The sequence below is a fragment of the Panthera tigris genome, chromosome B2 (assembly GCF_018350195.1).
Source record: "Panthera tigris isolate Pti1 chromosome B2, P.tigris_Pti1_mat1.1, whole genome shotgun sequence".
NCBI lineage: Eukaryota > Metazoa > Chordata > Mammalia > Carnivora > Felidae > Panthera > Panthera tigris.
In genome coordinates, this window is record NC_056664.1 from 41284522 (window position 1) to 41297081 (window position 12560).

The window sequence follows — 12560 nt, forward strand, 5'->3', positions numbered from 1 at the left end:
TGTATATTAAAAAAATAATATTTCTGGTGTGAGGCTGAGGTCCCTCAGTGTGTGTACCCCAGGAGAGGGGTGGCGTGAAAGGGCTACTCCAGTCTGAGAAGCCGAGGAGGTGAAGGTGGGGGCCGGAAAGCCCCCACCTCCATCACAGTGCTGTGGTCTTTCCAGGCTCAGGGGGCAAGTCAGGAGACAGGGAGAGCCCTGCTGGCAGCATGCTAACCTGACACTCTTGATCCTGGCGTGCTGGAGCATAGTGTGGGGCAGGGAAGCAGCAGGGTCCAGGGGGGCAGACACCCCGGCGCCAGGCCCTCAGGGTCAGCAACATTGTGGACAGGACCAGGGCAGCAGTGAGGGCCCCAAATACCACCACGGCCACCAGGCTAGCTGCACCTAGCCCAGCCTCTTGCCTCCGCACCACCTCCTTCACTGAGATGCGCAGCAGACCTGCCCCCACACTGTAGGGGACAGGCCCTGTGGCAGGTACCGCCACAGCTGAGGTGGGCCCCAGGGGTATGTCCACTGTGGTGGCAGGATCTGGGACTGGTAAGATGAGCTCACAAGTCTTGCCGCCATAGCCACTGGGGCAGAGACAGTCAAAGTCACGGACACGGTCCCGACAGCGGGCCCCTCTCTGGCATGGGCGGCTGGCACAGTCATCCAGGTTGATGGTGCAGAAACGTCCAGCAAAACCCTCAGGGCAGAGGCAGGAGAAGCGGTTTATGCCGTCCAGGCAGGTGGCGCCATTGGCACAAGGCCGCATCAGACAGTCATCTACATTGACCTCACAGCGGGCACCCACGAAGCCGGCCAAACAGCGGCAGGTGAAGTTGAGGGCAAAGCCCTGGTCGTCCTGGCACTGCCCACCGTTCCGGCATGGAGAGCTGCAGTGGGGGTGAAAGATGCCACTGATGCCAACTTGGCACCTGCAGGGTAGCCCAGGTCAGCATCCTGACCACCACCACCCTTCTACCCCCTTTCTAGCTATGTCTCCTTAAGCCACTGTCTCTGAGCCTTGAACGCCTCATTCTAAAAATGAGAATAAGGGGGCTTCTGGCTGGCTCAGGTGGTAGAACATGCAGCTCTTGATCTTGGGGTTGTGAGTTCAAGTGCCACATTGGGCGTAGAGATTACTTAAAATCTTTTTTAGAAAATGAGAATAGTACCCAGCTTCCCAAACTGTGAGAGTTAAATGAGATAATCCAATGTCAAACAAAGGCCAGGCTCAAGGCAAGTGTGCTATTATTATCCTCATAAGCTCTCAGGCCTGAGGCAGAAATGAGGACAAGTCCAGCCCTGCAGCCCCATTTCTTCATTCACAGTGAGGCACAAGGCTGCTGTGTGCAACATCTTTAGGGGCTGTGTGCCAGCTTTCCCGAGGTAAAGTCCTAGGTCCTCAACCTCCCCACACCCACCTTCCCCACCAGAGCAGTCACACATTGATGAGTTACACCTCCAGCTCCTACAGGTTTTTGTTGTTGGGGAAATGGTTCCGATGGTACCCGAAAAGTTGAGAAACTCTGAACTGGGGACACTTTGGCAGGCTGGGGTTTTATCCTCAGGTGCCCCCATGTGGGACTTCTCCTCAGCCCTAATACTTCACCACCACTCTCTCTACAGTCCTGCTTCTTCTCTGTCACCAGACTGTCCCTTAACCTCCCACTCACCCCCAGGCCAGCACTCACCCTGCCTGTTCACAGGGTCCAGCCTTGCGCTCACAGTCATGCCCATGGAAGCCTGGTGGGCACACACAGTGGTAGTCGCCGCCCCCATCATAGACACACTGGCCTCCATTCCGGCAGGGGGTCTGCGTGGTACAGATGTGCTCGTCTGGAGAGAGACCAGGAAGGCTCTGGGATAGCCCCTCATCTGGCACCCAGACCTGCCCAGGCCCCACCCAAAACTCTGTGGGCGTGACTTGCACTACAAACCCACCCAGAGCTTGTATGGTGCTGTGTGGGGAAACAACACTGAATCGGACTCTGGAGGCTCCTAGCCCTAGCACTGTCAACCTGTCTCAAAGTGATGGGGCAAGTTGTATCTCATCCATGGGTTTCAGTTTCCTAATTTGTAAAATGTGAAACTTATATTTTCAGCAGCTGCCTGGCTCACCTCACAGGATTATGTTGAGGCCCAATTTAGGCAACAGGTATAAAGTCTAAAATGATAAAATACCATGTATTTGAGGGTTTGAGCCAGACACAATAGGTACTAAATCTGGATGGATTTTTTCCTAAGACACGCAGGGTCCCCAGCCCAACAACTAACCTCTCTACTCCCCTACCTTTGTCACAGAATTTGCCCGCCCAGCCACTGTGACAGATGCACTGCCAGGGCTGGTGGCAGGTACCGTGCTGGCAGCCAGGCATCCTCACACAGCGCTCACAGTGCAGCCCCTCCCAGCCTGGGTCACACCTGATGGGGAGAAGCACAGGAGCAGGGCTCTGGGTAGGGGAATCTGAGGAAATGGATGAGGGAAGACCAGATCTTCTAGAAAACAGGACCTATGAGAGCCCCTAAAGGGAAAGCTGGCCTATCCCAGGTGGGTATAGGGTTCTACAGGGTCAGAGGACATACATATGGAATCAGACCATCAGACGCCAGCATGCAAGTCCTCGTTCTGCACTTTGTCTAACCTTTTTGGGCCTCGGTGTTCTCATCTGTAAACTGGAGATATGCTTGGCAGGGATGGGTTGAGGAAGAAATTAAGACATTTGTAAATAACCCCAGTGCTATTCCTAGCATGTCTGAGGTGCTCAGAAATGGTTTAAAAAGAGTGACCTTGAAAGGTCATCAGGACTATCCTCCCATCCTAATTTCAGGACAAAGGTCTGAACGATTTCAGAGTGTCCCAAACACTGCCAGCCCCTCCGGCCCCTTGCTCTGTCAGCTCATTTCCTTATGTGCACTTTTCTCCTTGTACAGACTTGCCCATCCCCCACTCCAGTGAGTCAATTACTCAAATGCATCAAGAAAGATCCTCTTTCCTGAGTGCTTCTCCACAGCAACCCTTCCGCAGCTTTTCTCAGACTAAACCCATTCTCTTTATATCATTATCTCCCCCCTTTCCTCATGGGCCCCAATCTCCAAACTCTCTCAAGCTTCAGGTCTTCCTCCTGGTATCTTGAGGAGGAACATTTCAGAATGCTTGGATCAGCCTTGGGAGGGTAAAAAAGTGGGGAGGCATAAGCGAGAAGCAGCATTAAGAGAGGCAAAGCAGAAGAGAACTGGGGGTAAAGGAGAGGCTGACTAGTCTGTCCTGTGGCCATGAGGGAATAGGGAGTGAACAGCAGGATTCTAAGCCCCTAGACATTCTGCCATGGGGCTTGACCTGGTTGTGGGTGTGGACCTGCTGGGAAACGGGGAACAAGGGGGTTTGGGAGCACGTGTTCGAGAGAGCTACCTGCAGGAGCCGTCAGGCGCGCAGCAGCCGTGGGCCAAGTCACAGTGGGAGCTGCAGTCATCGGCTGCAAGAGATTGACGTAGGACGGGTGAGACCGGGTTAGGGTTCGTCTCCCTGAGATGCGGGGCTTGGAGGACGAGGGGTCTCAGTAATTGGGGAGCTCCCCTTTGGGCTCAGGCAGAACAGAGACTCCTCGAATTGCAACGGGACTACCTGGGTCTCGCCAACCCCCGCGGGTCGAGCGGCTGCAGTGCCGTCTCTGGCCGGCAGAGGTCAACGCGCAAGCGAGGGATGGCCGGGCAGGGCCGCGACCTGAGTCCGGGGGCGCGCTCACCTCGGGCAGGCTGAACGGGTGCCCCCAGGATGCACAACAGGCACACGAGATGTAGGCAGCGGCAGCCGCTGGGCATGGTCAGCGCCGGCCCCAGGAGGACAGACGGATGGACGGCCGGACTTGCGGACACCTGTGGGACGGCACAGGCTGGGAGGCGGCCGGACCTGGATTCCGGTTCTGAGTGATAGGAGCCGAGGGGGAAGAGGGGCGTCCGGACAGAAGGAGGTGGGGGCAGCAGGAGGGCGGAGGCGGGGAAGACTGAGCAGGCGAGGAGACTGGAGACAGGAGCCCGGGAGTGGGCTCTGTGGGAAGGAAGCGAAGGATGGGCAGCGCCGAGCGAGGTCAGGCGCTGGAGGGGCCCGGGCAGGGAACGCAGTCCGCAAGGAGGACTCCGTGGGGATGGGGACAGCGTCGAGAGATGGCCTCGGGCACTAAGGGGACGCGGGGGCCGGTTCCGGGCAGCGAGCAGTCTCCGCCCCCCACCTCAACCCCCCTCCCCCCCGCCCGCCCCGGGACTTGCTCCCACGTTCCCTTCCTATCTCCGCCGCACTCGGATCGGCCGCGGCGCGGGGCCTGGACTCCCCAGAGCGCCCCTAGCCCTGCGCGCCCCTGCGCTCGCGGTGCTCACCTCGGGCTGGGAGGCAGCGCGCCCCGGGACGCAGAGCGGGGCCGGATCCGACGGGCTCCGCCGAGGGCCGGGGCGCTGGGCCGCCCCTAGCGGGCCTCGGGGACGGGCGCCGAGGCGGCTGCCATGCGAGCGGAGCGCTCAGGAATCTGGGGCTCAAGGCGGCCCCGAGCGGCAGCGGCTGCGGCCGCTCCTCGCGCGCGATCAGGCCGCCTGCCAGGGGCGGCGTGTGCCGGCGGAGCCCGCCTCCCCCTCCCGGAGCTGCCGCCGGCCCGCCCCCCACCCGCCCGCGTCGGGCGCCCACCCCCGGCGACGCAAGGCGCACACCTCGCCCCTGCGCTCGCCAGTTCCCTGGCGCCCCCCGCGCCCCCCCGGGGCCTCCACCCTCCGCTGCCACCTAACCTCTCCGAACCTCGCTTTCTTCAAAGAAAGGAGGAAATGAGAGGGATCTAGATGGAAGCAGACTGCCAAGTGCCGGCCAAATGTGCACAGCCGTTATTCTCCCATCTTGCATCCCCGCTATCCTGACCCGCGCCCCTCACCCAGTGCCCCACCTCTGCTCTCGCCAGTCAGCTTCCCATCACGCTTCCCTTTTATATCCCTTGTACGCTTAGGGCACCCTTGCGCCTCCAGGCCCTCCTCCTGTCACCAGCCCACGCCTCCTCCGTTTGTAAATCCTACATCACCTGCTTCGTCGGTCTGCTCTTCTCCTCCTCCACGCCCTCCGCTTCTTTCTTCATTGCCATCCGCGGCATTCCAGGATTGACCCTTGCCAATCTAAGGATCAGCCTCATCCCTCCCTCCGTCAGATCTGTCTTTTCCGCCCCATCCCTTTCTGCGACCACTACTGGGAAGACTTTCTGGACGGGAACGCCCCTGACTTCTGTAGATGTGCCCCCCGCAAGTTCCCACCTCTGTACTCGAGTCATATCCATTCTTGAACTCAGGCTAATTGTCAACTGCCCAAATCCAGAGCTCATACTGAGAGAGTTAATCTGGAGGTGGGGGAAGGACTACTCCTCCAGGCTGATGGCTCAGAGACACCTGTGTAAGGCAAGGACAGGAAACAATTTCCTGTTCTCGAAGGGCAAGAGGGCAGAGGGCAGGGACGCCATTGCCCATCTTCTAGTCCTTCAGATCAAGATTTCACCATCTTTAATTTCAAAACATTGGAAGGAGGAGTCCCTAGCCCGTGTAGAGCAGCTGCCTACAGACACCCGCAACACACAAGGATGGAGCCCCCGGACTAATTTTTCTTGCAGCCTCCATTGCACCCACCCCATCTCTCCAGCCAACTTCCCCGAAACTCTGATCATCTCTTTTCCGAAGAGCTTTCTGAATTTGAGTAATACCATGACTCTGATTATTCATTTAAGTTTTGTTGTTGTTGTTGTTGTTGTTGTTTTTAGTGAAAAATTGCAAACGACCTACACTGTAGGCCAAATAGATTATGGCATGTAAACACTACCTGACTACTAAGAATCACCTTTTGAAGTCCAAAGATGTCCAAAGAGCTAAGAATATGTTGTGTGTGTGTTGGGGGGAGGGGAGCAAGAACAAAGCAGAACTTATCTCATTATTGGCAGTGATTTTTTTCTGAATGATGGAATTATGGATTTTTTTTCTTATTGATGCTTTTCAGCATTTTCCACAATGAATGCGTACTTTTTTTTATTATTATAAAAGAAATGCAATGATATTTTAAAAACTTTTAGAATAAAGTCAAAAAGAAAAAAAAATCACTCATTATCCTCCTGGCCACTGTTGTTGTTTTGAACATTTTTCCTATCCAGATGTTTTTCTACAGTATCTATAATGTTGTATCCTGCTTTTTTAAAAACTTCATGTCATATATTGATTGACAGCCTCAAAGGCATAACTTTTTATGGCTGCAGGGTATTCCATTAAATAGGTATACTGTAATTTTTATTTAATCTAGCCCTCATTATTGGATATTTAGGTTGTTTACATTTTTTGCTATGATAAGTTCATTCAACAAATATTTACTGAGCATCCATGTGCTTCTACTATATGCCAGACATCATTGTAGGCACTGGGGATACAGCTCCCAGATAAATAGTGCCACAAGTTTTCATGCATACAGTTTTTTCCATGGTTTAAGTTATTTTCTTAAGATAGAGTCTAAATTGATGAGTGACTGAGTCAAAGAAGTTGTGAAAAATGAACAGTTCCTTTTCATTAATGAAATTCATTGACATTCACCAATGAAACAATACAGATATTTGAAGCTTTGAAGTTGATGGCATCAGATTACATTGCTCACTACTCCCTCATGCTTTGAAGATTTTAGCACCTGGCTTGTTGTCACTCTCTTTACTCCCACTGGCATCAACTTCTCAGTGATTCTTGATGACTCAGTATCACATAGACAATTCTTCCAATAAGTGTGATAAGTTTGTTTGCAAAGATGGCCACTCCACTGCCTCCTGTCCCACATGACCCTTTGTAGTGATTTTGCTGCTCCTCCCAGCAAGAAGTGGAGTCTGTTTCTTTAACCCCTTGAATCTGGGCTGGCCTTCTGACTTGCTTTGATTAATGAATGGTGGCAGAAATGACATCGTGTGAGTCCCCAGAGTCTGGGCCTCAAGAGACCTCGCAGGTTGCCTCTTTGCCCTCTTAGAAAACTTCCAACAAGATGTAAAGAAGTCCAGTCTGGCCTACTGGAAGATGAGAAGCTCCATGGAGCCTTGAGGTGCCCTGGTCAATAACCACCAGACATGTGAGGTCACATTAGCCATCTCCAGTCAAACTTCCAGATGACTGCAGCCACATGAATGAGCCCAGGCAAGACCAACAAAAGAACTACTGAACTGAGCTCATATTACCATGGGTTGTTGTTGTTGTTGTTGTTGTTTTAACATTTATTTATTATTGAGAGAGAGAGAGAGAGAGAGAGAGAGAAGAGCACAAATGGGGGAGGGGCAGAGATGGGGAAGACAGAGGATCCAAAGCAGGCTCCACACTGTGAGCACAGAACCCGATGTGTGGCTCGAACTCATAAGCCATGAGCTCATGGTCTGAGCCAAAATCAAGAGTTGGCCACCTAACCAACTGAGCCACCCAGGTGCCCCAATGGTGGTAGTTTTAAGCCACTATATTTAGGAGTACTTTGTTAATATGGCAATAGATAATGGATAAAACTGGCTTCCATTTCCTTGATTTCTTCTCCACCAATGGGAAGGATGGTCACCAAAGCCTTTTTACTATAAGTAGCTTCACATACTTCATAATCTCAGTTTTAAGTATCATACTTTCTTTTTAAAAATTTACTTATTTTTTTTAAGGAGACTCCATGCCCAACATGGGACTTGAACTCATGACCTTGAGATTTAGAGTCACATGCTCTACTTGCTGAGCCAGCCTAACACCCTGTATCATACTTTCTTATTATCAACTCTTCTGTTTTCAGCCCATGCCCTTAACCAGGACTCAAACAATTCTAGATATTTAGATTATGTTTACTTTTTTGCCATTATAAATGCATTCAACTAATATTGAATTGGATCCACTGGGATGACTCCTAAGGGCCACATTACAATTTTTGTGAGTTCCAGGCACTTCATCTTCAAGGGTCCCTCTGAAAAAGGATATTAAAAATTATATTTATAATTGCACTGGTATAAAGATGAATGTAATCCTGGCTGGATTCATTATTGTGTATTTGTTTTTATTATAGTCATCTTTTCTTCTAACTGTTTTTATGTTTTTATTTTATTTTTGAGAGAGAGAGAAAGTGAGAGAGAGAGAGAGACAGAGAGACAGAGAGACAGAGCATGAGCAGGGATGGGGCAGAGAGAGAGAGGGAGACACAGAACCTGAAGCAGGCTCCAGGCTCTGAGCTGTCAGCATAGAGCCCAATGCGGGGCTCAAACCCACGAACTGTGAGATCATGACCTGAGCTGAAGTTGGATGCTTAACCGACTGAGCCACCCAGGCACCCTATCTTTTCTTCTAATTTTAAAATGAAATTAAAACATTTTGTAGACCCCCTAAAAGTATCCTGGACCTCAGGCATTGTGCCTCCTGTGGATAAACTGACCTTGTCTCTTATTCATTGATGCTATCTCCTTGTTGTTGTCCCCTACCCCCATCACATCCAGCGCTCCCTCCTTACTCTACTCTTATTCCACGATCTATCATTACCATCAATTCCTTGCACACACCAACTTCCTGGCTCCTCTCTCCCATCATATTCATCCAGCAAAACCCCACCCCTGTGGCTTCTCCAGCCTGCACCCAAGTGGCCAAAGGCAGCTGGAAAAAACACATCTCCAGGCTGACTGGGCTCACTTAAAATTCATGCCCCTCAAAGGTCCTTTGTGTTAACCACCAATGCTCCTGCATTTCCTCAGTTCTGTGCGCTCTCCCACCTTCCCTGAAAGCTGTTTTTACCTTCTCGTCTCTCCTCCAACCTCCAACCACTCCTCCTTTCTCCTCACTCTGCTGGTGGTCTTGCTTCCAACTTCATGGAGAAAATAGAAGCAATCTGAAGAGAATTTCTACATGCTTCTACCGCCTACATGCAGCTGTTTCCATACACTGCCATCCCTCCTGTTACCATAGATGCACTGCCTGTGTTCTTACCAAGGTATAAGCCCCTCCACCCGGGCCCTGGTTCTCATCCTTTTCACAGTGTAACTACAGGGCTCTCCAGTTCTCCCTATCTCTTCTATATCAGCAGTTTGCTATGGGATCCTCTTTCCCATCTTAAAATAAATAAATGTCCTCGCTCAGTCCCACGTTCTCTTCCAGCGACATTTTCCTGCTCCCCTTTACTGAAAACTCTTCAGAAATATTTGTCTGGGGTACCTGGGTGGCACAGTCAGTTGGGCAACCAACTCTTGATCTCGGCTCAGGTCATGATCTCACAGTTCATGGGTTCGAGCCTCACAGTGGGTTCTGCACTGATAGTGTGGAGCCTGCTTGGGATTCTGTCTCTCTTTCTCTCTGCCTCTCCCCTGCTTGCACTCACTCTCTCTCTCTCAAAATAAATAAACTTAAAAACACATATTTGTCTGTGCTTGTTGTCTTTACCTCTTCTTCTCTCAATTTCTCTTGAACCCTCTCACCCCACCACTCCACTGGAATTACTCTTGTCAAGGTCACCAATGCCCTCACTGTTGTCAAATCCAATGATGACTTCTCAGGCTTCATTACAGTGGCTCTGTAAGCTGCGTCTGACACAGTTGTCCCCGGGCTTCTAGGATCCTTCTCATTGGCTTTTCCATCCTACCTCAATGGCTGTCCCCTCCCCACCCCCACCCCCAGTCTCCTCTGCTTTCTTCTCATCTTTCCAATTTCTTCTGCATCCCCAGGGCTCAACCTTCAGACCTCTTCTCTTTTCTACCTTCACTCATTTCCATCATGATCACGTCCAGCCTAATGGAGTCTTAATTAAGTCCTAGCTATAAGCTAAGTGCTTATTTCCCGAGTTCATACTTCCAGCCAAGATTTCTTCTTGAAATATAGATTCATGTATCTGACTGCCTACTTGACACGTCCACTCGGATTATCCAACAGGCAGCTCACACTTACCATGTTCAAATACAAACTCTTGACTTTCAGCCTCAAACAGGCTTCCTATGTTAGTCTATCTAGATCAGTAAGTGTCTGTTCCATCTATTCAGTGTTTTAGACCAAAATCTTTGGCATGATACTTGACTTTCCTTTTTCTTTCACATCCCACATCCTGCAAATCCTGTTGGCTCTGCCTTCAACTTCATCCAGAATTTGACCACTTTTCACAATCCGACCTCTGACATCCGGTCCAAGCCCCATCATCTCTTGTTGCCTGGACTACCCCAACAGCTTCTGAATGCGTCTTTTATTATCACGTAGTAGCTGGGGTGATCCTGATAAAATAAGAAGCCAGCAAAATGCAATGTGGTATCCTAAATCAGATTCTGAGACAGAAAAAGATCATCAGTGGAAAGACTGGTGAAGTCTGAGTAAAATTTGGAGTTTAGACTACACTAAGGTACCATTGCTGGCTTTTTCAGTTTGACAAATGTACCACAATAATGTCTAATATTAACACTAGGGGAATCTGGGCAAATGGTGTATGGGAACTGTCTATTATCTTTGCAGCTTTATTTTAAATCTAAAATTATTTGAAAATAAAGTTTATTTAAAAGGTGGAAGTTAGATGATGTCACATCTCTGCTCAAAACCTTCCAGTGGATCCCATCTGGCTTTATCTCCTATATTCTCCTTGTTTTACTCTGCTCCAGCTAAACTGGCCTCTGTGTTGATTCTTGAACACATCAAGCATGCTCCCTGCCTCAGGACCTTTGCACTAGCTGCTTCCTCTGCCTAGAATGCTCTTACCCAGAAATTTTCATAGCTTACTCCCTTCTTTCATTCAGTTCTCTGCTCAAGTTTCATGGTAGTAAAGAGGCCCTTGCCGATCACCCTGTGTAATAATCCCACCCTCACCCTGGCATATTTCCCTTATCCTGCTTTATTTTTCTCTACAATGTTTTTCTCTACCTGGCATACACATCTATTATATATTGACTGGTTCCCTCCACTCTGTGAGGGCAAGGGCTTTGTTTTTTGGTTGCTATTTTTCTTTAAAGATTAAAAATATTTTTTATGTTTTGTTTTATTTTTGAGAGCGAGACGGCGGAGAGGGTCAGAGAGAGGGAGACAGAGGATCTGAAGCGGGCTCCATGCTGACAGCTGAGAGCCCAAGCGAGCCTGGAACTCATGAACTATGAGATATGACCTGAGCCAAAGTTGGACAATCCAACTGATCAAGCCGTCCAGTCGCCCCTAAAAATTGTTTTGGCCCCTAAAGATTTTTTTTAAAAGCTTTTATTTATTTATGTAACTAATCTCTACACCCATGGTGGGGCTCAAACTCATGACCCCGAGATTAAGAGTGGTATGCTTTTCTGACTGAGCCAACCAGGGGCCCAGCCCTGTTTTGTTTACTTCTATAAGTAGCTCTTGATTTATCATGTCATGTCTTATACTGTTTGGCACTGAATTTGCACTCTTATTTGCCTTAGTTTTTGTCTTTATTGAGATTCGAGTCTATTTCATGGGCAGGAGGAAGGATTTAGGTTGATGGTGTGCTCCCTGCTTTCTCATAACCTGGAAGAAGAAAAAACAAAATTTCTATGGGCCGGGCCCTTCTGGTGCATCCTCCCTACAACCCTGCAAGATGGGCATTGCTATTGTTTCGACTTTGTAGATGAGGGAGGAGAAGATAACAAGGGCGTGGGTGCCTTCCCCAAGGTCACAGAACGAGTGAGTGATGAAGCCAGGTGTCAGACCCAGGTGTGCTTCTCCCGTGCCATTGTTCCTAGGCAATTGTGCACGGGGGTGGCAGTTGCATTTTCCAAAGATGGCTGCCACAGATCTCCCCCCCGCCCCCCACATGCTCTTCTTATAATGTGACTTTAAAACAAATTTTTTTTTTTAAGTTTATTTATTTTGAGAGAGACAGAAAGAGTGATCAGGCAGAAGGGCAAAGAGAGAGGGAGTGAGAGAATCCCAAACAGTCTCTGCACAGTCAGCACGGAACCCGATTTGGGGCTTGAACTCGTGAAACGTGAGATCATGATCTGGAGCCAAAACCAAGAGCCTGACTTAAACCAAGTGCTTAACCGACTGAGCTACCCAGGTGCCCCTTTTATAATGTGACTTTGACACTCCTCCCATTGCGAGGTAGGTTCTGTGTTCCTGTTCCTCGACTTCAGGCAGTCTTGGAACGATGATGGAAGTGAAGTTATGTGACTTCTTAGGGTAGGTCACAAAAGATGATCCAGGTTTGATGTGATTCTCTGGAGACACTTGCCTTCAGAGATCTGAGCTGCTGTGTAAAGCATGTGATTACCATGAGGTCACTGTTCTATAAGGAAGCCCAAACTAGCCCCAGTGGAGAGGCTACAAGGAGAGGACGTACGTGGAGAAAGAGAGAGGCCCAGGCAGTCCTTGAGTGCGCCTGCTGTTTTAACTCCAGCCACTGACTAACTACAGTTGCAGGCATGAGGGACAAAGTCAGAACTGCCCAGCTGCGCCCTTCCTAAATCCCTGACCCACAGGAATCTGAGAGAGAAAACACTATTGTTGTCTTAAGCCACTAAGTTTTAAGGTAATTTGTTATATGCAATGGTAAACAACTGGAACAAAGGGATGACAAAATGTCAGAAGTATTCAGTGGGCAAGTCACTTCC

The 12560-nt window shown here is 49.9% G+C and overlaps 1 protein-coding gene across 3 annotated transcripts; it reads right to left on the reverse strand.

Moving 5' to 3' along the window:
* Positions 1 to 15: 15 nt before the first annotated feature.
* DLK2 (delta like non-canonical Notch ligand 2) lies at positions 16 to 5476 on the reverse strand. Of its 3 annotated transcripts, none has more exons than XM_042986426.1 (6): positions 5043 to 5476; positions 3732 to 3861; positions 3398 to 3461; positions 2279 to 2409; positions 1680 to 1824; positions 16 to 878 (listed from the first exon to the last, which is right to left on the reverse strand). In XM_042986426.1, the coding sequence occupies exons 1-6, from the start codon at positions 5334 to 5336 to the stop codon at positions 143 to 145; spliced, it is 1500 nt and encodes a 499-aa protein (XP_042842360.1). In that variant the 5' UTR covers positions 5337 to 5476; the 3' UTR covers positions 16 to 142. The 3 variants fall into 3 exon arrangements, with proteins under 3 accessions (XP_042842360.1, XP_042842362.1, XP_042842361.1); XM_042986428.1 differs by lacking the exon at positions 5043 to 5476 and adding an exon at positions 4911 to 5013; XM_042986427.1 differs by lacking the exon at positions 5043 to 5476 and adding an exon at positions 4360 to 4612.
* Positions 5477 to 12560: the final 7084 nt, after the last annotated feature.